The sequence below is a fragment of the Micromonas commoda genome, chromosome 1, assembly GCF_000090985.2.
Source record: "Micromonas commoda chromosome 1, complete sequence".
Taxonomy (NCBI): Eukaryota; Viridiplantae; Chlorophyta; class Mamiellophyceae; order Mamiellales; family Mamiellaceae; genus Micromonas; species Micromonas commoda.
Window position 1 is genome coordinate 850,003 of NC_013038.1, and position 21,455 is coordinate 871,457.

Here is a 21,455-nt window from a genome sequence, read left to right on the forward strand (position 1 = left end):
CGTAGCCTATTTATTTCGTTCTCATATGAAAATGTCACTACTGGCTAGACCAACGACCTTGAATTATTTGATACGAAGGTACCTTAACAAATTTGAGCTCAAACCGAGAAAGCCTTGTTTTTTCCGATAAACCAATTTACATCTCCTGATGACTTGCATATTACCTTCGTACTAGCTAGCTAGCTGCATGATCGACTGCTGAGGCGAAGTCCAAAAAACGAGTGATGAAAGTATTCACGTCATTCAACCTCATCCCCCGTGCAAATAGACTTAGCATTTCATGTATAAAATGATACCTTCGTACCTTCGTAAAAGACGGGATATGGCAAATGACCACTTTTTCGGAGGTACTGAAATCTTACCCTGCACTGCTCTCAACGTTGGGTTGGAGTCGAAGAGCTCCATTACCTGAGAAGGGAAATCCCTATTGAGCTGAGAAGATGACCTACAGAATCCGATTATCGCTCTACTTTTAAGTTCTCCAGGCTGCAGATTGCTCCATGTCACTATCCTCTTCCCACCAGGTGCTAGTCTTGTATCCAGAGCGAAGGGTCTTTAGTGGCGAACCGTCTGCATCGCTCAATCCGATAGCAGTGAGCATCTCTTGCTTTGCTTCGCCAAGCGTAAACCTGTCTTCGTCCTCTGCAATGCAGACGAGTTCGCCCGTGTTTTGCTTTACCATGACTTGCCACGGTGCTGGATATTCACGGAAAATTGCCCCAGAATAATTTATAACGAAAGGAGACACACTTATGGTGCGCGAGTAGGCCCTTGTTCGCAGGTAGTAAACAGGTTTTATCTTCGAAAGGAAACGATAGTGTAGATCTTTCTGAGGAAAAGAGAAAAGGCCGAGATCTGCACGCAACGTGTCAAGCTCATTGTTGAGAAACACCAGTGGCCTGTTGTCGGAAAGAAGGGAAAAGAAATGTTCCGTGCCAGGCAGGTCAACCGTGGATAGGTTGACAACGACAAAAATATCGGCAGTGAAGCCCTGGCAGTCGTCGTCAGTACTTGAGCGCGTCCGAAGTCCTTTGCCACTAAAAGTATTATCAAAAAAACTCCAGATGTTTTCTGTCTTCTTCCCATCAAGAGTGTTAAGCGCACAACCATCAGAGAGCTCCAAAGAGTTCAAGAAAACCTTCTTGGCACGACGATACTCAGGACCATCGGGAACTAATATTTCACAGGTTTTACCAGTCTCCCTGTACACCTTATTGAAAATCGTGAGGGCATACTGAATATTCAGGTCAATGTAAACATCCGAAGCTGCTTTGTAGCTCGCATCCTCACCAGGTACGGATGGGAATTCCACTTCCATCAACCTAAGACCGTCACGTAGACCATCTAACACAGACTGGCTTGCGTGAAGGCAAATATCCTGATACGAGGCTGGATTATATATGGGTCGCCCTTCCCTCCGAGACTCTCGAGCGCTCATTTCTTGTCTTGCACTATTCGTGATCGTTTGTATAGGACGGAAGTGCCTTCGGTTTCCTGACCACCTGAAAATATCCACCTGCGGTCGGATGCAAGTGTTTAGCTTCGCCGCTCCCAACGTGAAAGGCGCATTCATGGTCTATCCTCGTGGATGATGCTGTGGACACGTTCGACGCAAATTTATATATGGCTCGTCTTTTCCTCGGAAAGCTATGGAAGGTCCAAAAATGACACCCACTTCCGGGTGTGAGTGAAGAAGCGCAGCCACAACCGGTCAATCGCAAGTCAGCGTTGCCTCTCGGTCGGTAACACTTACGAAGGTATTACGAACGAGTGAAGGTACCTTCGAATGAAGCAAGCAAGGTATTACCTTCATTCGTGGTAGAATATTATCGATTCGTAATATAGACCACTTTCCCTATATCTATCGTTGACTCGTTGATTTCATTGACTCGTTGATTTCGTTGACTCGTTGACTACTGTTGACTCAAAGTTTGGCGCCGAGCAGCATCTTTGCAAGCGGCCAAGCGCGCTCGCCGTCCTCACAGGGCGCCATAGGGAAAAAAAACACGCGCGACCCTGTTTTAGTCAACAGTCAACGAGTCAACGAAATCAACGAGTCAACGATATAGGGCATATATGGTATACCTTCGTACGTATATATATGTACGTATTTATGTATATATGACTTATGTATGTACATATATATCTATATTTAATATATATTAATACGCCTTCATTCGTTCGAAGGTATTTTTATATATATACGTACGTACGTTCATATGATACGTGCGTACGTACATAGATATATAAATATGACTTAAATATGTACCTTGCTTCGTGTATCTTCGTTCATTATTTGGGACGAGCGCCAGTGACGAAGTCACATTTAGTACCACATTCTACCTCAACTTTTTTGGAACTATGTAACGTTTATTCGTGTTCTGATTGGTCGAGAGCTCGATCATTTGCAAAGGTCATAGACTAAACAACCGTACGGTCGTCGTTTGTTACTTTATTGCTGACAACAAACAAAACTGTGCGATGCCTTCCGTGTCTTTGGACGACGACTGTTCTGCGGGACGTCCTTATCGTTGCGCTTGGCGTGCACGTAGTCGTCGTCCTCACACGCACGCCACTTGTGAACGAAGAGTCGACGCCAAGGCGTCTTCTGGTGAGGCGATGGTAGACGTCGAAGTTGACCGATGTATCGATGAAAATTCAGCTTCAAACCATAATAAGTAGCCTTTCTCAAAGCGTCTTTCACCGAGGCTTCACCGAAGCTTCATCGAGACTCGTCCCAAATCAGCCTCCCGAACCGAACGTTCCTGTTCATCAGTCTCACAGGGAGGCAGGCACCTACATACGGATTAGTTATTAGTCTATTATTCGTTCGTACAAGTAGACTAGCTAGATAGCTAATAGACTAATAATAATAAGGTACGTACCTTAATCTTACTTATAATATTACCAGTTATATTACCTTCATTCGTATTACTTTTTTTTTGATACGGGTTATTATTGAGAATCTAGGTGTTTACCACGAATCCCGACCAACAAACCCCTAAATTAGGAGTTCGTGACCGGGTACGGCTGCACGTAGTGTTCGTGTGCACCGTACATTCCGCCACGAGCGCCGTGCTGGCGGTCGTTGGTGACGGTCGATCCGGCGACCCTTTGCATGAGCGAGATGATAAGCGCGACGTGTACGAGGGCGAGGTTGCGAAGGTGGATTCGGTTTCGGAGCTCGTTCGGCGGGTCGATGGAGTCGTAGATGGCTTGCGTTCGCTCGTTGGCGTTGCCCGAGGCTCGGTGGGCGGTGGGTGCGGCGACGTCTTTGAGGAGGTTGGGGAACGGTTTGCCCATCCGTCCGTACGTGTCCATCACGAGCGGGATGAATTCCTTATGCACCGCTGCTGCCAGAATTTTCTGCTCTTCGTCTCCGAGGTTGCGGATTCTGTCCCACGCGGGCCGCATGTGTCCGTGGCAAGGGCCGCTTTGGCTGTGTTCCCGTCGACGATGGGCGGCGGCGTTGCGTGCGCTGCGGCGCGGGCCTGGATTCTCGTTGGCAATGTCAGAGAGCGCATGGGCTGTGTTGGCCAGGAACGGTGCGCATGCTGCCCAGTTGGCGACCGCGGCCTGGTCTGCGATGTGAGAGGTTTCGGTGAGGCCTTGGCCGCCGTGCCTGAGGGGCAGGGCGATGCGTCCGCGGGTGACTTCGTCAGCCGTGTCGAGTTCTTCGGTCATGCCAGCGATGCGTCCAAACGCGCCGAGAATGTCCCTGTAGGAATCGTTGAAAGCTTGGGGGGCGATGTTGTAAGGAACGCACTGGAGGAGGAAGGTAATCCTTGGACAGGCGCATAGCCGCAGCAGCAGGAGCGCCTCTTGTGCATGGCCGGCCTCGCCGAACTTGGCGATGTGATCGAGGCGGGCGCGGTGCTTGTCGACGATGTCAGCGACGAACTTTGCGGCGTATTCCGGGGAACCGACGGGGGCGCCGACGATGCGGGCACCGGAGTCGCCGCCGCGTTCCTGGCCGACGTCGACGCCGGCGGTATTGATGATGTTGATCTGGCCGTCCATTCCGGTGAGCTCGGTGGTGTCGATTTGGCGGCATTGCGATCCCAGGAGGATGTCGATTTTCTTGACGGTGAGGTCGGCGTTCAGTCGTAGGCTCTCTTGCAGGCGTATGGCAGCTTGGATGAGTTGTCCGGGTTCGCCCGCGGGGTTGATGTCGTCCGCGATGCAGTATGCGTGTGCGCCCTGGACGGAGGTGGACGCGAGCGCCTCTTCGATGATTGGCTGGATAGCCAGGCAGAAGAAGGCTGACCCCAGAACACAACCCTGAGTGACACCTGTCTTGGCGTTGACACGCTTGCGTTCGCTCGCGGTGATGGAAGGGTTTCGACCATGGACGGGTCTAGTACCTAGGCGACGCGACGAGGCTGCGTGTAACGCGCGCCCGTACCTTATTATTACTTCGTACCTTCGTTCGTAACGGTTAATAAAAAAATTCTCCATGGGGCGAGTGTTGTGGTGGTATGGTTTTCTGCAAACACTGATTTTGGGGTTCGACCCCAAGTGGTCGGCATAGCCGCGTCGCGCGACGCGGCGGGCACGTGCGGTCGTGGTCGCGACCGTCGTCGTGGTCGTCGGGGCGTCGCGTCGTGCGAGATGGGATGCGCGCCTATCAAATTTCGTGATTTCAAAGCGAACCACTCACCCAGGCGCGATTTTTTTGTACCTTCGTACCCCATATGAGAGGTCATAATTCTGCATCTGCACCAAAACAAGTTGGGCCGCACAGCTCTATTTCTATCAACTGGAGTCTGACTAGTCGAGATGGCATGCACGCTGGGCTGCGTGCTAAGCTGGCTCAAAGGGAGACTTGGTTGTAAACGCACGGGCAGTGTGACATGGTTGCACATGATCGTAAGCTTCGAAGTATTCTATCAAAATCAAAACTAAACCCCAACATACAAGCATTATCTTCTCAAAATAAAAAGATCGGAATGATCAGATCACCGTTCCCGCCCAAGCTGACGCTACATCCCATGCAGTGATCCATCATTTCCATACAGCAACGCCGCCACAACGAGCAGAGTCGCATTCCATGTCATCTCACACGCGCACAAACGAAGAGCAAGTCACGTCACGGAAACCATATGATCTTTTTCGTCGACTTGATAGAATTAACAGTGACGATCTCAACCTCAGAGGACGGCAGCAACAACAGAGGTCCAGCCCAATCACGATTCAGATGACAGTCCAACTCACGGCGCTGTGATATATTTTCCCGTGCATGTCGGCTACCCAATACCAACCTTTGCAGGTTTAACATTGAATTTCAAAAGGCATAACCAAACAATATAGAGAAGGGATCAGGTTGCGTCTTTCTCGTCAAGCCCCCAGTCATCGCCGTCACTATTCACAGCTTCGCCAGCCGGTGCGCTTTCGACTGGTTCTAGTACCTTGGAACCGACAACTGAACTGTTTGACATTAGCTGTGCATTTGAGGAGGCCGTGGCGACAGGTCTGCTGTTGACAGTGTCCAAAGAGCAAATTTGCGTCGCATCATCAACGTCACTGGGAACAACATCTACCTCTATGTTTTCGTCCACCTTTTCGATGAGGTTTTTTGACACGGGAAGATTATCATGTTCTCCAAAGCAGCGGGCTAGCTTTCTTGAACTAGCCGGAACTGATCGAATTTTCTCTTCAGCATGCATAGCAAGATCAAATTTGGGAAACAAATTTTTGTACTCTGTGGGGTCAGCAAGAGCATCTGCAGCCTTCCTGTTCACAAGAGCAAGGTCAGCTTTCCAGAGCTCCACGACATTCGAAACCTTCGATGGGGCATATGTGCGAGACATGAATGCAGCCTCTGGAATGCGCCCAGTGTCGCATAGCAGCTCAATGCAATCATCAATTTTGTTGAGGAGAAAGAGACAGATAAATGCAACGTTATGTTTACCCCACTGCCTAGCAAGAGTGGCGAGCTCTTCAAGTTTTACTGCAGAAGCAGAAGCAGAGCATAAAAGTAGCTGACCAGAAAGATCGCCGGCATTGACGAGACAAGAAGAAGCAAGGTGGATATCACCCAAAGACATTGCAAGCTCTCCGAGTTGCTTCCATTTGGCGCTCACAGATGATGCGAGTTCGTTTTCGATGATTCCTCGAGCAATACTGAGTTCTCCGAGTTGCGTGGCAAGCTCGAATCGATAGTCTGGGTCTGTTGCAACTCGCAGTGCATCTGCCACAAACCCACGTGATTCCAGAAACCGAGCGATGTTATTGTACTGCTCTGTTGGAATCGTCGGCAAAAGCTCTTCCGCAGCATCGACCTCTCCCCGCAAAATCAACGTCTTGTACTCAATCAGGCTCAATGACAGAGTATATGAAACGACAGAGAATTCCTTGTCAATAAGATAAACACGGCTCTGCGCGGCAAGGTATCCAAGCAAGTACATAGGTCGATCCAAGTGAAAGATAGTGGTCACCTCTCCTCCCACGCAATAGTTCAAACGCCAGTCTGCATTGTTGTAGATGAAGCAATCACCTACCCATACCGCAGTGCGAATGATCTCTCCAATTTCAATCAGCAGCTCAAAAGCATCCTCAACACCTTCGTTTTCATCGACATCACCTTTTTGGAGTGCGTCCGTGGTATTCTGGGCGTTGTATCGAAGAATGAAGAATGACGAGTCGCTTGCGATCGCCACAAAATCTCCACTGTCAGACCACCAAACATCTTTCACACTCACGTCGAGACGACGGATCACTCGAGACTCTGCCCAATCATAAAAACAAATAAAATCTGTCGATCTTAAACCCAGAAGAACTCCACCATAAAGTCCTTCAGCGGCAAAGTGTGGGCGAAAAGTTGTTTTCTCCTTGAACTGATTGTAAATTCTAATCTTCGATGGCGACTCGCGGACAGCAAACTCAGATGAATCCACTGACCATCCAAAATCCAGAGCTGTTCCAAAAGATTTGTTCCGCCATGCTAAAGCTGTGTAGATGACGTATTCACCATCTCCACACACCGTCACAAAACGACCGTTAGGTCCATGCATGAGACTTTGTGGGTACAAGTCGCAGCTGCCGAGGTCTTTGATGGCCAAGGGAAGCCGATCCCCGTCCTGAATATCATATTCAGCAGGTAAAGATTTGACATTGACTGTCTGGATATCATTGTGTTTTGACCATATTATCCTGCCATTTGTGTCCATGGAGGCTACGGGGTCTTCTCGACCGATTTTAAACATCACGGTCCCTTCATCATAACCCACAGAAACTGAGTTAGATCCCTTCATCACAGCTATGGCCCATACTCGCTCCAGACCATAATTCAGGGTGTTTTCGAGACGATATGTTAAGCTGTGCCAGATGCGAAGAGTGCCATCTTCTGAGCCAGATATGATAACGGGGAGTTCAGGATGAAAGCAAACGGAAGACACATTGTGAGCATGCCCATCAAGAGTCTGCACGCACGATTTTGTCTGAAAATCCCAAATTTTTACGAGCTTGTCATCAGCACCAGAAATCAGGTACGGCCTGTCACCACCACCAAAATACTCAACGCAGTTGACGCCCTTTTCATGTCCCTCGAGAGTGAAGTTTGGGCTACTCTGACCAATGGACCAGACTTTAATCGTTCGATCGAGTGAGGCCGAAGCAAACGTGTTAGTATCCTTGGGGTTGAACACGACTTGCATCACATAGTGGGAGTGCCCTTCAAAAATCTGAGTGCAGACCCAATTGTTTTCCCAGTCCCAAAGTTTGATAAGCATGTCATCTGAGCTTGTCAAGAGATAGGGTAGGGTGGGGTGCACAGACACGCATCGAATGTAGTCATTATGTGCTTCGAATGCCTTGACAAGTTCCGTGGTATTGTAGTTGTAGACGCGCACAAACATGTCATCCGATCCACAAACAATCCACTGCTTGCGGGCGACCCATTTAGCAGCACGAGTGGGTAGCTCTGTGACTTCAAATGATTTCACCAGAGAATTTGTCTGGTGGTTCCAGATGTAGATGTTTCCGGTGTAAAGGTTCGCCAATATCCATGGTTCTGTTGGATGAAGTTCCACCCCCTTAACTCTGTCGGAACGCTGGACAAGCTTTCGCTTAATATCTAAGCGCAGCGGCATAGCGGTTTCTCTGAAAATGGTCGGTGGAGAAATACGTGAGCTACGAAGAGGCAAAGAACGACCACTTCTTCGACAACGTTGCGACACAATGCTGCTAGAGGACAAAGGGAATATACAAGGAACATTTCGGAGCCCTCCAAAACGGCTCCATTGTGGTGCAGCAGCAACGTCCCCCGATGATCAGGCAAAGATCTATGGAATGTTCAGGATAATAGGGATCTATGGATTACCTGCTGGGTGCGGTACGTCGCAGTCAGCCACGTGAAATTGCAAATGATGGTCCGATTTGCGTGTATCCTCACAGAAGCTGACCCTGAAAACAAAAAGAGAGTTTGGAAAACCACTTCAGCACGGATTTCAGGTCGAGTTCTCTAGGAAGGACCGTCGAAAAGGTGTTCGTATGCTTTCAGTGCAAGGGCGTAGTGACATAGTAACGAACGAGAAGAAGAAAACGCAAGTTCAATCAAAGGTGCTGAGCTTGGATGGTTTGAACGAGTAACTTGAAGGTCGAACCCTACGCACGACGGTCAACCCTACGCACGATGTTCGTCACAGAAAAGCAGCGTGCGAGCTCTGGCATGCTACCAGCGAACAGGTCCACTAACTTACTCTGGATGATGCCTCGCGTAAGAATACGCGCAGGTAAAGTTATGGATACGCGTCACTTCAAAGTCGCACTGAAAACACTGAACACCTCGATGAACCAGCGGTAAGCCTTCTGCATTTATTACCTTCGTTCGTACCTTCGAATGAAGGTATTTTATATATTATTACGATATACAGTACGTATATTATTACGCTGAGACAATCCATAATATTATTTATTATTATAATTATTGGCCGAATGATGAATAACGAATAATAATAAAAATATACTAAAAATATCATATATATTATCTCTTTTTCTAATATATTACCTTCGTATAATAATACCAACGTAATATATTTCTCCTAAGGTCGAATCAATCGTCTGTGTGATCGTCTGTGTGATGATCGTGTGGTGTGAGAATTCATCCTCTGGGTGGTCGGAATAGCCCCGAGGTATGTATGTGTGTATATTTATAAATATGTAAATGTAAATATCAAACCCTATTTAAATACCTGTTTATATGAGTAAACATTGTGTGACAACTATATGGGACACTGACTCAAGGTTCTCGAGCTAAAAATCCAAAAATGTCAACAATGTATGGAACGGATAGACCATCGTTCTTGATTTAATGGTGTCAAAAATGTCAACAACTATAAGGAACGCTAGACCATCGTTCTTGATTTAATGGTGTCAAAAATGTCAACAACGTATGGAACAAATAGACCTTCGACCTTGAAAAACGATACCAGGTGATTATTGTTACATTTTGGAAGTTAAAAGGTCGTGCTATGCCGAATATTAAATATCGAAATATAAATAAATAAAGCCAAGACGCTAAGCTATATATTTTATTATTTAATAACATCATATCATATATATATATCTTCTATATATCATATTATTATCATAAAAAGTTACGAAGTGAAAACGAAGGTATAAAAAATACCTTCATTCGTACGAAGCAGGTAACACGAAGGTACGAATGAAGCTATATTCGGCATGTATAGCCGATCGATTCTACTGGAATCAAATTACAAAAATGTCGGGGAGGTACCGTTGAGAGACCTGGTATCGTCAACCAGGAGTCACGGTTTATTCGTTCCTTACATTGTCCGGTGGTATCCTTTACCAAGAACCTCGGGTCTATTCGTTCCATATACATTGTATTAACTTTTCATTTTCAATTCGACAACGTTATTAGTTAAAACCTTATTATTAGTTAACACGACTATCTATGTGATTATTGATATCTGTTACAGATCTGTCACCTGTGTGTGTTCGTCTTTTAACTACAATCAACCCTTAACTACAATCAACCGCCGACGTATGAGCAAACACACATCATCGCTAAACTAATAATGTTCACGGATTAAAAAAAAGGTCATGTTGCATCGGTTCAGCAGCCTGAATTTTTGTTATTTACCTTCGAAGGTATATGATGTATGCATATGGTACGTTTCGTAACTTGCGAGTATCGCGAAATGGCGACATTCTGCAGTTGGAAGTTTTGAAAAAGAGAACGCTTGTGGAGCACACTCATGTCATAGTCTGAATGGTGCGAGAGTTTGGCCTGCTTCATCTTCGTCCTATGATAGTTCACTGCTCGTTGCCGTTTTAGCGAGACTGTTGAGATGTGCACACTGATTGCCGTCTTGTTTTCAGGACGGAAACTTGTCGCGAGCAACGATCAGGTTCATCTCGAAACAGCTCAAGGAGCTTCATGACTCACCTCCGGAGGGAATTAATGTCAGTTGTACACTTACACGTTCGCTCCATTGCGCAAACTATCATTGTTCTTCCTGCCTTGCTTGTTTCGTGCAGTTTCAAGATTCGCCGTTGCAGGTTTTGTTGAGCGAAGAGAATATTACCGAAATAACTGCTGAAGTGGAAGGACCCGGTACGAATGTTGTGTTGCTTTGCTCGTTTATCGTGTCTCACTCAGTTCCCATGAAACCTAGCGGACACCCCATTCCATGGCGGGACATTCAAAATGAGGCTAATTCTCCCACATGACTACCCTGAAGCTCCGCCAAAAGGTCTGGGTCCTTCGATGCTTCCTGTGGCTGATCTCGAAGTCACCACTGTTCTGAAAACCAGGCTTTTTTGTCACAAAAATTTTTCATCCAAACATCCGCCAGCCAGGTGGAGAGATATGCGTAAATACACTGAAAAAAGATTGGCAGCCTAGTCATAGTCTGCGCCATGTCCTGATGGTAATCCGCTGCCTACTCATAGAACCGTTTCCGGAGTCAGCACTTAATGAAGAGGCAGCAAAACTGTTGCTAGAAGACTATGATGAATACTTTAGGCGGGCAAAAATGTTGACCAGCATATATGCGAGCACGCTCGGTCATGCAGAGAGTTGCGCGAAATCATCAGAGTCATCCAAAGCAGTTTTGAAAGGGAACATGAAACACAAGAAAAAAAGTTTACGCAGACTTTGACGCAGGTTTTTGAACTTTGTGATATTTTTCTTCCTCATTTAAAGGCTCGTTGCGGTACAAAGTGAAACAACGCCCATACAAGTAAAAGTTAATGCCGCAGTAAAATCAAACTAGCCTCACGTGAGAAAGAATAAAAGTTCTCACTGAGATACATCTCCCACTTTTGGTCTATTGTAAGGTATCGATTTCATCTCCCCACGATATGTATGAAGCCTTAGTTTTAAGGTACTGCTGCGGTTCTCCTTCAATTTTGAGACCAGCGTCATCCCCTCCGATAATCTCGTCAATTATTCCATAGTTCTTCGCCTCTAATGGGGACATGTACCTATCTCTATCAGTATCCTCATCGATCTGCTTCACGTCTTGACCGGTGTGAAATGCCATCAAGCGATTGAGATTTGCTTTATGATACATGATTTCCTTTGCCTGAATTTCAATATCAACAGCTTGGCCTGATGCTCCACCCAGGGGCTGGTGAATCATTATCCGGGCATTTGGCATGGATAGTCGTTTCCCTCGTGCGCCGGACGTGAGGAGAAATGCGCCCATGGAAGCTGCAAGTCCCATGCAGACCGTGCTTACATCAGCCCGACACATTTGCATCGCATCATAAATTCCCATACCAGCAGTGACTGATCCCCCGGGGGAATTTATGAAAAGTTTGATGTCCTGCATCAAGTGGTTTTCAGTTTAAATACACTTCGTCGAAAGCACCGATTAAGTTTATAAAATGTAAAGCACCTGACCTTTTTCGGATCTTGAGCATCGAGTAAGAGCAACTGACTGATTACAGCATCTGCAGTGAAATCGTCAACTTGGTTCCCAAGAAAAACGATTCGCTCGCGAAGCAGCAGGCCGAACGGATCAGCAGCATCCTGACGGGGCACAACAGGGCCGCCAGCATGGGGTCGGGACATGGCAACTGACAGTCGTCTTTCTGAAGTGCGATCATGGAAAGTGACAGAATCAAACCGCTTGGGCGTCAATTTTCGCGACCTACTAGCCGGAAGCAGACGAGGGGTGGTGTGTGGGATCAAACCCTGATAGAGGAAGCTCATAGTTGTTGTTCCTTGACACGGGCTTTACTGAGTATGCGTGCTTGCGTTGAGGCGTAATCAAAAGCCGAAAAAAATGGATCGATTCGAGACGATCGGATTTGGACACGCCAATCGCTCTTCGACGGCAAATCGCGGGAGGCGCGCAACAAGGACTGTGCTGCAGCCGCCAAACGGACAATGGATAGCAGCGAAGTAAACCGTGTAAGAACTCCAACTAGCTATATAGCTCTATCTCAGCTTTTGAATAAAAGTTACGAACGAAGGTATCCATACCTTCGAAGGTACGAAAATATATATACCTTCGTTCGTATATATGGTAACATAACTGAAACATATATAGTTATCAAATTCACGTTCCAACGATAAACTCAGACTTATCATCGTAACCTAAAGCGATATTATACCTTATACGTTATCGCTTAGGGTGTGTTCAACCTGGTTGAAATCCAGAATACCTTCGTACCTTCGAACGAATACGAACGAAGGTATATTTTTAATATATACCTTCGAACATACGTTTTACGTGCATAAACAATAATATAGAGTGGCGATAAAATAAATCAACAGGCGAAGACATTTCCGAAAGGAAAAGTACGTACAATGTCTGTGAATATCACTACTGGAATATCCGTATCTATTTTCTTTATTTTTCTTTATTTGCATAAGCAATACGATCTATGACAAAAAAGTTGACAATACCTGTTCCGTTTTAAGAGTCTTATCCCTTCATATGCGTTTACCCTTTTATCAACGTCAGAAGCTTGAATTGATGATAGTTCTTATTCCATCTGGGTTAAATATCTCGGCGGAAATCTTTCCTGGTTCTGTTAGTTAGTCCCACGCGATCGTTAGTCAATCGCACATGGGCAGGGACCTGTCGGATATTAGCCTGTACCAGGACAGCCTTCGCGGGCGACTTCCGTCGTCCGCTCGGGACGTTCGGCGTTCCCTACGCCTTCTCTTCCACCAAGCTTGATTGCTTATTATGTTCATTTAAATATACTCTCATTATGGAGTAAGCTTTTTATTGTGTAAAAATTGTCACGCCTGGTTGATTCAAAATACATCTTCGGTACCTTACTTGCTTGTTACTTCATACGAAGGTAGATTTCTATTTCTTTTGAAACTGATCTCGATGCAACTTTTAACTCAAGAATAACCCGTGAGTAGGACATTTTTTATAAGAATCACGACAGATGATGATAAACGACAAAGTACAAATGTGCTCGTGAGGCGCCGAGCTACAAGCGTCACTCAGCGGCACGTCAGGCCAGCCCGAAGGAGGCGATAGCAATGCCCAACTGCACCAGCGGTGATGTGAAGCTCACAACTGGTACCGAACGACCGATTGAACGGACACGGCAACGCAGACCCACCGAAGGCTATTCGTGCATTGACTATGCTTCATCACCATCCGGTTTTTTGTACCTACAGAAATTTATCAGGAGGCAAAACTGCACGTCCATCAACTGCAAGGACATCCCAAATGCAGTTGCATGACTGTCGTTTCGTTACCTCATTTTGGCGCGCATCATGAAGCGGCTAGAACGAAAGTAACTCACTTGGAGAATTTTTTTTTATTAAATCACACCTTCATGTGAAGATCAAGCTTAATCCGGCCGATGATAGAGATGGCTTGTCGAGGTACTGAGGCAGCAGGCACAAACACATATTAATCTATCGTGAGGTCGCTGACTTTCTTCCCTTGAAAATTAACGTGACCCTCCTGCGAAAGAGGCGTTTGATTGCTGGGTGATGGGCTCCAAAACCACGTTAACCATCATCTCTACATCTACTCAGCAAGTTCAACCACGTCTGTTGGGGCATCACAATCTCAGCAACCTCGATGGGATGTGTTGTAGGACGCATGCTGACACATCATGGCATGTCCGAGTATATACATTCACCTGTGGGCAGGGGCTGCGTCATTGATTCTCCCAAAACATATGTGTGTTCACCAGCTGCCTCCATGCTCTATGAGGTTGGCAAAGAACTCCGCGGGGGCTTTTTTCTTTAGCTCAGCGCCAGCTTCCTTTCCTGCTGCTATGGCATCAGCATAGGACCATTTCGTCACGCGAGAGGTTTCGAGTATCTCGGAGCCATCAAGTGCAGCAACGAGTCCGTTAAAGCGAAGGTTATCGCCATCTTTGCGTGCAAATCCAGCAATTGGAGTCCGACACGAACCATCAAGAGCTGCAAGGAAAGAACGCTCACACTCGACCGCGATCCTTGTCTCCTCGTGATTTAGTGATTCGAGATAAGTAATCTGTTTAGAATCACCAGTTCTGCAAGCAATTCCTATGGCCCCTTGCGCTACAGCAGGGAGCATGACATCCACATCGAGAATCTTGGTAGCATGTTGAGTCATGTCCATGCGATTCAGTCCTGCAATGGCTAGCAGTGTACAATCAACCACACCTTCTTGAAGCTTTCGAATCCGGGATTGGACATTTCCACGAAAGTTAACACATTTCAGCCCAGGGAATCGGGCCAAGAGTTGGGACTGACGACGAAGAGAGGCCGTGCCGACGAGAGACCCTTCCGGTAATTCCGATAGGTCGTCATACTTCACAGAGATGAAGGCGTCTCGCACATCTTCTCGGGGAAGCATGCAGGGCAGGATAGTGCCCTCTGGAAGGTAGGTGGGGACATCTTTCATCGAATGAACAGCAATATCAATGCGCCCATCAAGAAGTGCAACGTCAAGCTCTCTGGTGAACAGACCCTTGCCTCCAATATCAGCGAGGGGCTGATCGAGGACCTTGTCACCGGTGGTCTAGAGGTTCATAAGTGGATCGTAAGCACGATAGAGGTGATACAAGGAGAAGAAAGTGGGTTTTGTGGAAAGGGACAAGGCAGCTTGACACACCTTGATGATACATATTTCAAGGGCGCCATCGTTTCCGAGCTCCGGGAAACTTGCCTTGAGCAAGTCGCGGGTCATGTAAGCCTGAGCAAGTGCGAGAGGGCTGCGGGATTTTTGGAATTTGTATTCCTTCAGTTGGGCAGAGCAGTGTCGCTCGGATAAGCGAAGGCGTGACGAATGATGACATGTGCTAACTTGATACGGAAGAATGAAGACTAACCTGCCGCGCGTGCCAATCTTAATGACGGGCGTGTCTACCTCAGCGGTGACACGCAGAGCTCCACGGTCTCGCACATTTCGGCTCACGCCCCGGGCAACCAGGGGGAACGATGCGTTAAAGCCGGAGAAACGAGCTCGCATGATCTTGTTATTTGGGAGAGAAGCGGCGGCGCGCGGGAAAGCGGCGGCGATAGACATATTCGCGATGATCTTCGACGTCCACTGTCTACTCTCGCGTGACGACCGCAGAAATGTGGCGGAAATACCTCGTGCAGAAATGATATGGAAATCTGAAGTTGGAGATCGAATATGAATTTTGGAAAAGCAGATAGCGTGGTTGCTTTGGATTTTAATTGGTCGAAGCTCAAAACAGTGAATCGTGCAGCGCCACGTGTATACGAGATCTTCACGAAGAGATCTTCATCGTTTTTTGAAACTGATCAAGATTTTAACTCAATCTATTTATTGATTATTGGGTCCGATACGATCTCAAGCAATGGCAAATCCGTATATCCTTGTCCATCATTCTTGCAATGTTTTTCCCCCTATATATGGCACGATCATTGCCCGATCGATCGGTAGTCTATTCAACTGATGCCAAATTTACGCGCAAAAAGCGAATTTGGGGCTAAATTAATACCTTCGAAGGTATGAGACAAATCGACGGACTGCGACTCAAGACAAATTTTGGAACGACTGCAAAAAATTAGAATACTCGGGTAACGAAATTTGGCCCGACCCGCACCGCTTGTAAATTTTTTCGTAAACCAAAAATGTGATGCGGCACGAAAAAGACCCAAAATCACGGTTCAAATTTAGCCAAAAATTTAGCCCGATCTGCTAAACACTGCCATCAACCTGTATTTAAATATTTACCTCCGAAGGTACTGCTTTTCTGACTCACGAAGGAACGCTTGGTATGTAATAAGTATTTCTATATATCCATACCGATTTTCACGATATATAGATGACAAAATGGAAGCTTGATTCACAAATAATGATAGTAATGAGTGAGAAGCTTGCTTTTCTTGTGCTCTTTTCGCAGCGCGCGGAATCGACGGCCGGGCATCATGGCATGCTTGTTTGTTGTTTTCAACCTGCACGCGGTCGCGAACACTCCGAACGGAACTTCGTTACAGTCACGAGTAGGAGGAGACTGAGTTTTCCTTCCTGTGAGCGACTTTCTTTTTGCCGTAAACCACCGGTTGGCCAGCTAGTGCAAAGTGTGCTTTCACGATGCCAACATGAGATCACACGCACTTAACAGTGCACACAGTAGCAGATACATTTCATGTAAATTGGCACCCGTCGTATTTCAGATAGCTGCGATTTTGAGAGCACTTCTTATCATGTGGAGTGTGGTACAAGATGCCTACTGCGAATTGCCATTCACGGACTTGGATTACTTCGTCTTTACTGACGCAGCCAGGTGAGGGTATTTATCTGACTGAAACATGGAATTCTCGCTGTGATGAGTAAGGCACGTGATGCAGGTACATGGTTGTTGGAATTTCGCCGTACGAGCGGTTTACATACCGTTATTCTCCTGTCGTTGCGGCGTCTTTGATACCGAACGTTCTTTCGCAACCTTTTTTCGGCAAACTTTGTTTTGTGGTCGGGGACTTTATGACTGGATGGCTCGTTCTGGAAATTTTGAGCTTCTGCGGGTCTTCGCAGAGGACCAAAGTAGCCTCAGTAATCTGTTGGTTATTTAACCCATTCACACTGGCCATGTCGACTAGAGGTAGCTTCGAGTCGGCTGTATCTACCGCCATGCTGTCTATTCTACTGCTTATACTGAGTGGGAACACTTTTCTTGCTTGCGCTGTTCTTGGTTTGGTTATTCACCTTCGCATCTATCCGGTGATCTATCTCATACCTTTGTGTTGCTTTCTCTGCTTGGACTGCGATGTCCCAGATGCTCATTCTTGGGATCGGAGGATCGAAGGATCGAAGGATCGAAGGGCAAACTATTTTACCGTGGCTATTAAGAGCTCATGCCATATTTTTTCGGCCATCGCGTCTATAACCTTCACAAGAAGGCTGGAGCTCCTAGCATTGTGTATGTCTTCTATATCGATCTGGTTGCTGTGTTTCTTGTTTTTCGGTTCGGAATTCCAAAGTGAGACCTATAGCTACCATTTGGGACGCAAGGATGTTCGACACAACTTCTCTCCATTATTTTACGTGGAATATATTGCCCCGAGAATCCCTTTTCGCGCGATGTACACATTCACTCCTGTACTTCCTCAGATGGTCACCGTGTGTCTCGTTGGCTTCAAATTTGCCAAAGACTTACCAGTTTGCCTCCTCCTTCAGACTATTGGATTTGTAGCTCTCAACAAAGTTTCAACAGCACAATATTTTGTGTGGTACATGAGCCTAATTCCAACTGCGCTCCCCAGTGGCATAGTGCAGTGCTCTGGTTGCAAAAGTTTGGCCAGTCTCGCTGGTCAAGACTTGCATAGAGCTGCTGCACTTCGGTTCTGGCTCTCTGCGCAGTTTTTGTGGCTGATTGTTGCCTACCACGTCGAATTCTGTGGCACTTGTGCGTTTCTTTTGCTTTGGTTTGCTAGTGTGGTGTTTCTCTGTGCGCACGCGTGGGTAGGTACGCATCTCATGACCGCGCGAACGAAATTTATGCGGTGACAATAGTTGAGCTGAGCCACGAGCCAAACATATGCTATCAACGTGGGCATATTCATGTGATGGATTTTTATAGAGCACACTGAACTAAGTTATTTCACCTCCTGTAGCCTGCAGAAATGGATTTCCTTCCAGCGCGAAGCCATGAATTCGTAGTCCAGTCATGACCTTTGTGAACGCAAGGTCAGCTCTAAAACTACTCTACGAACATGATTACCTCACCTGCCGCTCGCTTGTCGTGCGCTGGCTACTTTTACGGCGTTTCTGTTTGTGCACCGGCACCTCCATTTCGCGGAAATGCTCCTCAACTGTTGCGTGAAATGCCGCTTTCTTCAGTGTTGGTCGACCAATGAGGGTCAAGTCTCTGTGCGATAAACGGAGTGAGTCCATAGTATATGTTTACCGTAAACTTAGTATCTTACTTTGAAGAGAACATCATGACATCACGAAGAAAGACCTACAATCAAATGCGGCTGACTTATTGCTGATCTGAACAACTACTTGAAATATCTCACCTCGTCCCGAACATTGTAGTGAGCAAGCCTCTCGACTAAGATTAAATCACCACAGAAGACTTTGTATTGTTGGGAACCAATCCGAACGACTCCAAATCCGTCTTGTCTCATAGTACTGTCGCTAGCAGGAGTTGACAGCACGCGAAAGGTGTGGTGCGAAGAAGATCTCGTTTCTTTGATGTGGGAAGCGAAGTCAAACATTTGAGAACGCAAGTCGCACAGCTTTTTCTGGTAAGTGGATCCACAAGGAGCGCGTGGAGTGCACGCCAGACGACGCCGCAAACTGAATGCGCCGGCAGAGAAGAAATGCATGTTAACGAATCCAGCAGACCTCCTCCAATAATGTTAAGTGCACCCAATAATGTGAAGTGCACATGAGCGCATGGTGATATGCACAAAATAGCCAAAAACCCCCTATCAGGCCAATTTTGTTAAGTGTTACATAGCAGATTTATCTGTTCGAACAACAAGAATGTCAGCATATATATATATGTGAGATATGTGTATGCATGTGAAGTGTATGTATGTGTATGTAAGAATGTCAGCCTCTGTATACATACATGTGTATGTGAAGTGTATGTGTATGTGTATTGATTGTGTCAAGCTCGTTGACATATAATAACCTTGCTTGATTATTGTTGGATATTTTTGGTATTCTGGATTTCAATCAGGTTGAGCCTACCCTGCGCCTATTATCAGACATCCCAAAACCTTAAGTCCCCTCTTTATGTCTTCATGTTCAGAAGTCGATCGAAGAACCGACCCCCAAAACCCTACCACAGAAGTCCGACCACATGTAAATGTTGCGACCGACCGACATCTTCCGGTTTCAGACCACTTTTAACACCCCTTCACTCCAAAATAACATAGTCCAGACTAAAAGTACCTTATTACCTTCGTATTAGTTCGTACCTTCATTATTCGAAGCAAGGTATCTTATTTTATAATATACATACAGCAAGTGTTTATGGTCCGAATAGTGTCCGAATATCATCCCCATTTGGGATAATAAATAAAATGCGGCGGTCAGAGTTAAATTCTTTCGTTCGACCAAAAAACCGAACAGCTGAGGCGCCCGTTATCTGCGCTCTTAACCGCACGTTCTCGCCATTTACCGCCCGATAACTTGCTAACTTCACCTCGATCGTTAAGAATCCAAGGCTAGTGACGATCGATACGGTCCTGTCTGCTGCTCGGATAGCATCGTCCACCGCCTACTCACCAACACAGTCTGCGTGACGTGGCTGCCTACGCCGAGGCAAAATTAGTTGACAGAAACAATATACCTCTTCCCTATCGTCCTGATGGCTCCACGCGAAAATATAAACTCTGCTAGTAACGCCGATCCAATTGATCGCATCGGAACGAATGCCAATGAGCGGACTCCGACCCGCAAGTACACTGTTACTGAGGTTGAGAAGCATTCGACACCTGACGACTGCTGGCTAATAGTGCGCGGCAAGGTGTACGACGTCACCCCTTTCGTACCCAGGCACCCGGGTGGCAACATGATTTGGGTGAAAGCTGGAGGTGACTGCACACAACTTTTTGACTCATATCATCCCTTACGAACTCGGCCATTGCTGGAAAAGTACTACGTTGGAGAGTTGCAGCGCAGGACAGATGATAAGGACAAAATAATCACATACGAGGATGATTTGAAACATGGAAAGTTCTACCTTGACTGCAAGCTTGCGGTGGAAGGATGGTTTAAAGACAACAAGAAAGACCCGCGGGTACATCCAGAAATGTATGTCAAATCAGTATGTATACTCGCGGGCGTGATTATTTTTCATTATTGCAGTTTTTTCCTCTGTGCTTCTTTCCCTGTTGCCCTTATTTTTGCTGTGGCTCATGGGATCTGTAAAGCTGAGATCGGTGTCTCCATTCAGCACGATGCGAATCACGGAGCGTTCGGAAAATCGCGACCGTTCATGCATGCTATGCAACTCACTCTCGATATTGTTGGGGCGTCTTCTTTCATGTGGCGGCAGCAACACGTCGTTGGGCATCACGCATACACCAACGTCATCGAAGTGGACCCAGATATTCGTTGTGCTCCTGAGAAGGATCTTCGTCGCATCAATGAGCATCAACCGCACGAAACTTATCATTGTTACCAGCATATTTATCTTGTGTTTGCTTATGGACTTTTGTCACTGAAAAGTTGTTTTGTGGATGATTTCAGCGCTTTGGCCAGTGGTAAAATTGGATGGGTGAAAGTAGCCAAGTTTACAAATCATGAAGCAATGACCTTCTGGGGCTGTAAGCTCATTTGGGCATTTTATTATCTTTACTTACCAACCATATACGGAACCCATTCTGCTAGCCACGCAGCCTTACTCATCATCGTCACCGAGTTTGTCACCGGATGGCTGCTGGCATTCATGTTTCAAGTGGCACATGTTGTTGGTGATGTGCGCTTTTTTAAGCTGACTGCACAAGGCAGCTTGAAACTCGGTTGGGGAGAATCTCAACTCTACTCAAGCGCAGACTTTGCTCACGGAAGCTGGTTTTGGACTCATTTCTCAGGGGGGCTCAATTATCAAGTAGCACACCACTTATTTCCCGGGGTTTGTCACTGTTACTACCCACATATTGCCCCCATCATCCAAAAGGTCGCGAAAGAATATGGCTTGGACTACTGCGTCTACCCCTCCTTCTGGACTGCCCTTGTCGCACACTTCAAGTACTTGAAAGTAATCGGGCAGAAATCACACGTGCCTTCGCTGCAGACAGTGGGTTGATGGGATCTGTTTGCCTAAACCATCAGTAGAATTTTTGAAAGCGCGTGTTCGTTTGCTTGCGTACTGTGAATTTTTAGGTTGCGCTGGCACTCGAGGATCTGCTAAAAGTTACGAATGAAGGTACATTCGTTCGCATTCCATTTTATGATCCGATCCTGATACTAATCGCCCCTGTCTTTATTTATTTATTTATTTTACACATAATTTAATCACATCATTTATTTATGATATATATCATATACCTTATTATTACTTCGTACGAAGGTAATAAAATGAAG

The 21,455-nt window shown here is 46.4% G+C and overlaps 10 protein-coding genes across 10 annotated transcripts; 4 read left to right on the forward strand and 6 right to left on the reverse strand.

Annotated features, from left to right (window-relative positions):
• Window positions 1–472: 472 nt before the first annotated feature.
• On the reverse strand, window positions 473–1,438 carry MICPUN_78283 (predicted protein; the record flags this gene model as incomplete). Its single annotated transcript, XM_002507514.1, has 1 exon — window positions 473–1,438. The coding sequence occupies one exon, from the start codon at window positions 1,436–1,438 to the stop codon at window positions 473–475; it is 966 nt and encodes a 321-aa protein (XP_002507560.1).
• A 1,568-nt stretch (window positions 1,439–3,006) lies between these two features.
• Window positions 3,007–4,458, reverse strand: MICPUN_55103 (predicted protein; the record flags this gene model as incomplete). Its single annotated transcript, XM_002507515.1, has 1 exon — window positions 3,007–4,458. The coding sequence occupies one exon, from the start codon at window positions 4,456–4,458 to the stop codon at window positions 3,007–3,009; it is 1,452 nt and encodes a 483-aa protein (XP_002507561.1).
• Window positions 4,459–4,865: 407 nt separating this feature from the next.
• MICPUN_92955 (predicted protein) lies at window positions 4,866–8,090 on the reverse strand (the record flags this gene model as incomplete). The annotated part of the gene is made up of 1 exon (XM_002507516.1): window positions 4,866–8,090. The coding sequence occupies one exon, from the start codon at window positions 8,088–8,090 to the stop codon at window positions 5,319–5,321; it is 2,772 nt and encodes a 923-aa protein (XP_002507562.1). The 3' UTR covers window positions 4,866–5,318.
• A 2,097-nt stretch (window positions 8,091–10,187) lies between these two features.
• On the forward strand, window positions 10,188–11,330 carry MICPUN_55138 (ubiquitin carrier protein). The gene is made up of 5 exons (XM_002507125.1): window positions 10,188–10,237; window positions 10,345–10,428; window positions 10,525–10,579; window positions 10,641–10,718; window positions 10,780–11,330. Exons 1-5 carry the CDS (start codon window positions 10,235–10,237, stop codon window positions 11,124–11,126), a joined length of 567 nt encoding a protein of 188 aa, XP_002507171.1. The 5' UTR covers window positions 10,188–10,234; the 3' UTR covers window positions 11,127–11,330.
• Window positions 11,132–12,351, reverse strand: CLP1 (endopeptidase clp chloroplast precursor). Its single transcript, XM_002507517.1, has 2 exons — window positions 11,873–12,351; window positions 11,132–11,795 (listed from the first exon to the last, which is right to left on the reverse strand). The coding sequence occupies exons 1-2, from the start codon at window positions 12,182–12,184 to the stop codon at window positions 11,295–11,297; spliced, it is 813 nt and encodes a 270-aa protein (XP_002507563.1). The 5' UTR covers window positions 12,185–12,351; the 3' UTR covers window positions 11,132–11,294.
• A 1,126-nt stretch (window positions 12,352–13,477) lies between these two features.
• Window positions 13,478–13,684, forward strand: MICPUN_55140 (predicted protein; the record flags this gene model as incomplete). Its single annotated transcript, XM_002507126.1, has 1 exon — window positions 13,478–13,684. The coding sequence occupies one exon, from the start codon at window positions 13,478–13,480 to the stop codon at window positions 13,682–13,684; it is 207 nt and encodes a 68-aa protein (XP_002507172.1).
• A 454-nt stretch (window positions 13,685–14,138) lies between these two features.
• HMBS (hydroxymethylbilane synthase) lies at window positions 14,139–15,410 on the reverse strand (the record flags this gene model as incomplete). Its single annotated transcript, XM_002507518.1, has 3 exons — window positions 14,139–14,960; window positions 15,054–15,153; window positions 15,271–15,410. 3 exons carry the CDS (start codon window positions 15,408–15,410, stop codon window positions 14,139–14,141), a joined length of 1,062 nt encoding a protein of 353 aa, XP_002507564.1.
• Window positions 15,411–16,355: 945 nt separating this feature from the next.
• MICPUN_113420 (glycosyltransferase family 50 protein) lies at window positions 16,356–18,366 on the forward strand. The gene is made up of 2 exons (XM_002507127.1): window positions 16,356–16,698; window positions 16,763–18,366. Exons 1-2 carry the CDS (start codon window positions 16,514–16,516, stop codon window positions 17,916–17,918), a joined length of 1,341 nt encoding a protein of 446 aa, XP_002507173.1. The 5' UTR covers window positions 16,356–16,513; the 3' UTR covers window positions 17,919–18,366.
• MICPUN_113419 (ribosomal L21 protein, chloroplast precursor) lies at window positions 17,971–18,753 on the reverse strand. The gene is made up of 4 exons (XM_002507519.1): window positions 18,431–18,753; window positions 18,338–18,372; window positions 18,138–18,279; window positions 17,971–18,083 (listed from the first exon to the last, which is right to left on the reverse strand). Exons 1-4 carry the CDS (start codon window positions 18,740–18,742, stop codon window positions 18,003–18,005), a joined length of 570 nt encoding a protein of 189 aa, XP_002507565.1. The 5' UTR covers window positions 18,743–18,753; the 3' UTR covers window positions 17,971–18,002.
• Window positions 18,754–19,734: 981 nt separating this feature from the next.
• On the forward strand, window positions 19,735–21,177 carry MICPUN_55144 (predicted protein; the record flags this gene model as incomplete). The annotated part of the gene is made up of 1 exon (XM_002507128.1): window positions 19,735–21,177. The coding sequence occupies one exon, from the start codon at window positions 19,735–19,737 to the stop codon at window positions 21,175–21,177; it is 1,443 nt and encodes a 480-aa protein (XP_002507174.1).
• Between the last annotated feature and the right edge of the window lie 278 nt (window positions 21,178–21,455).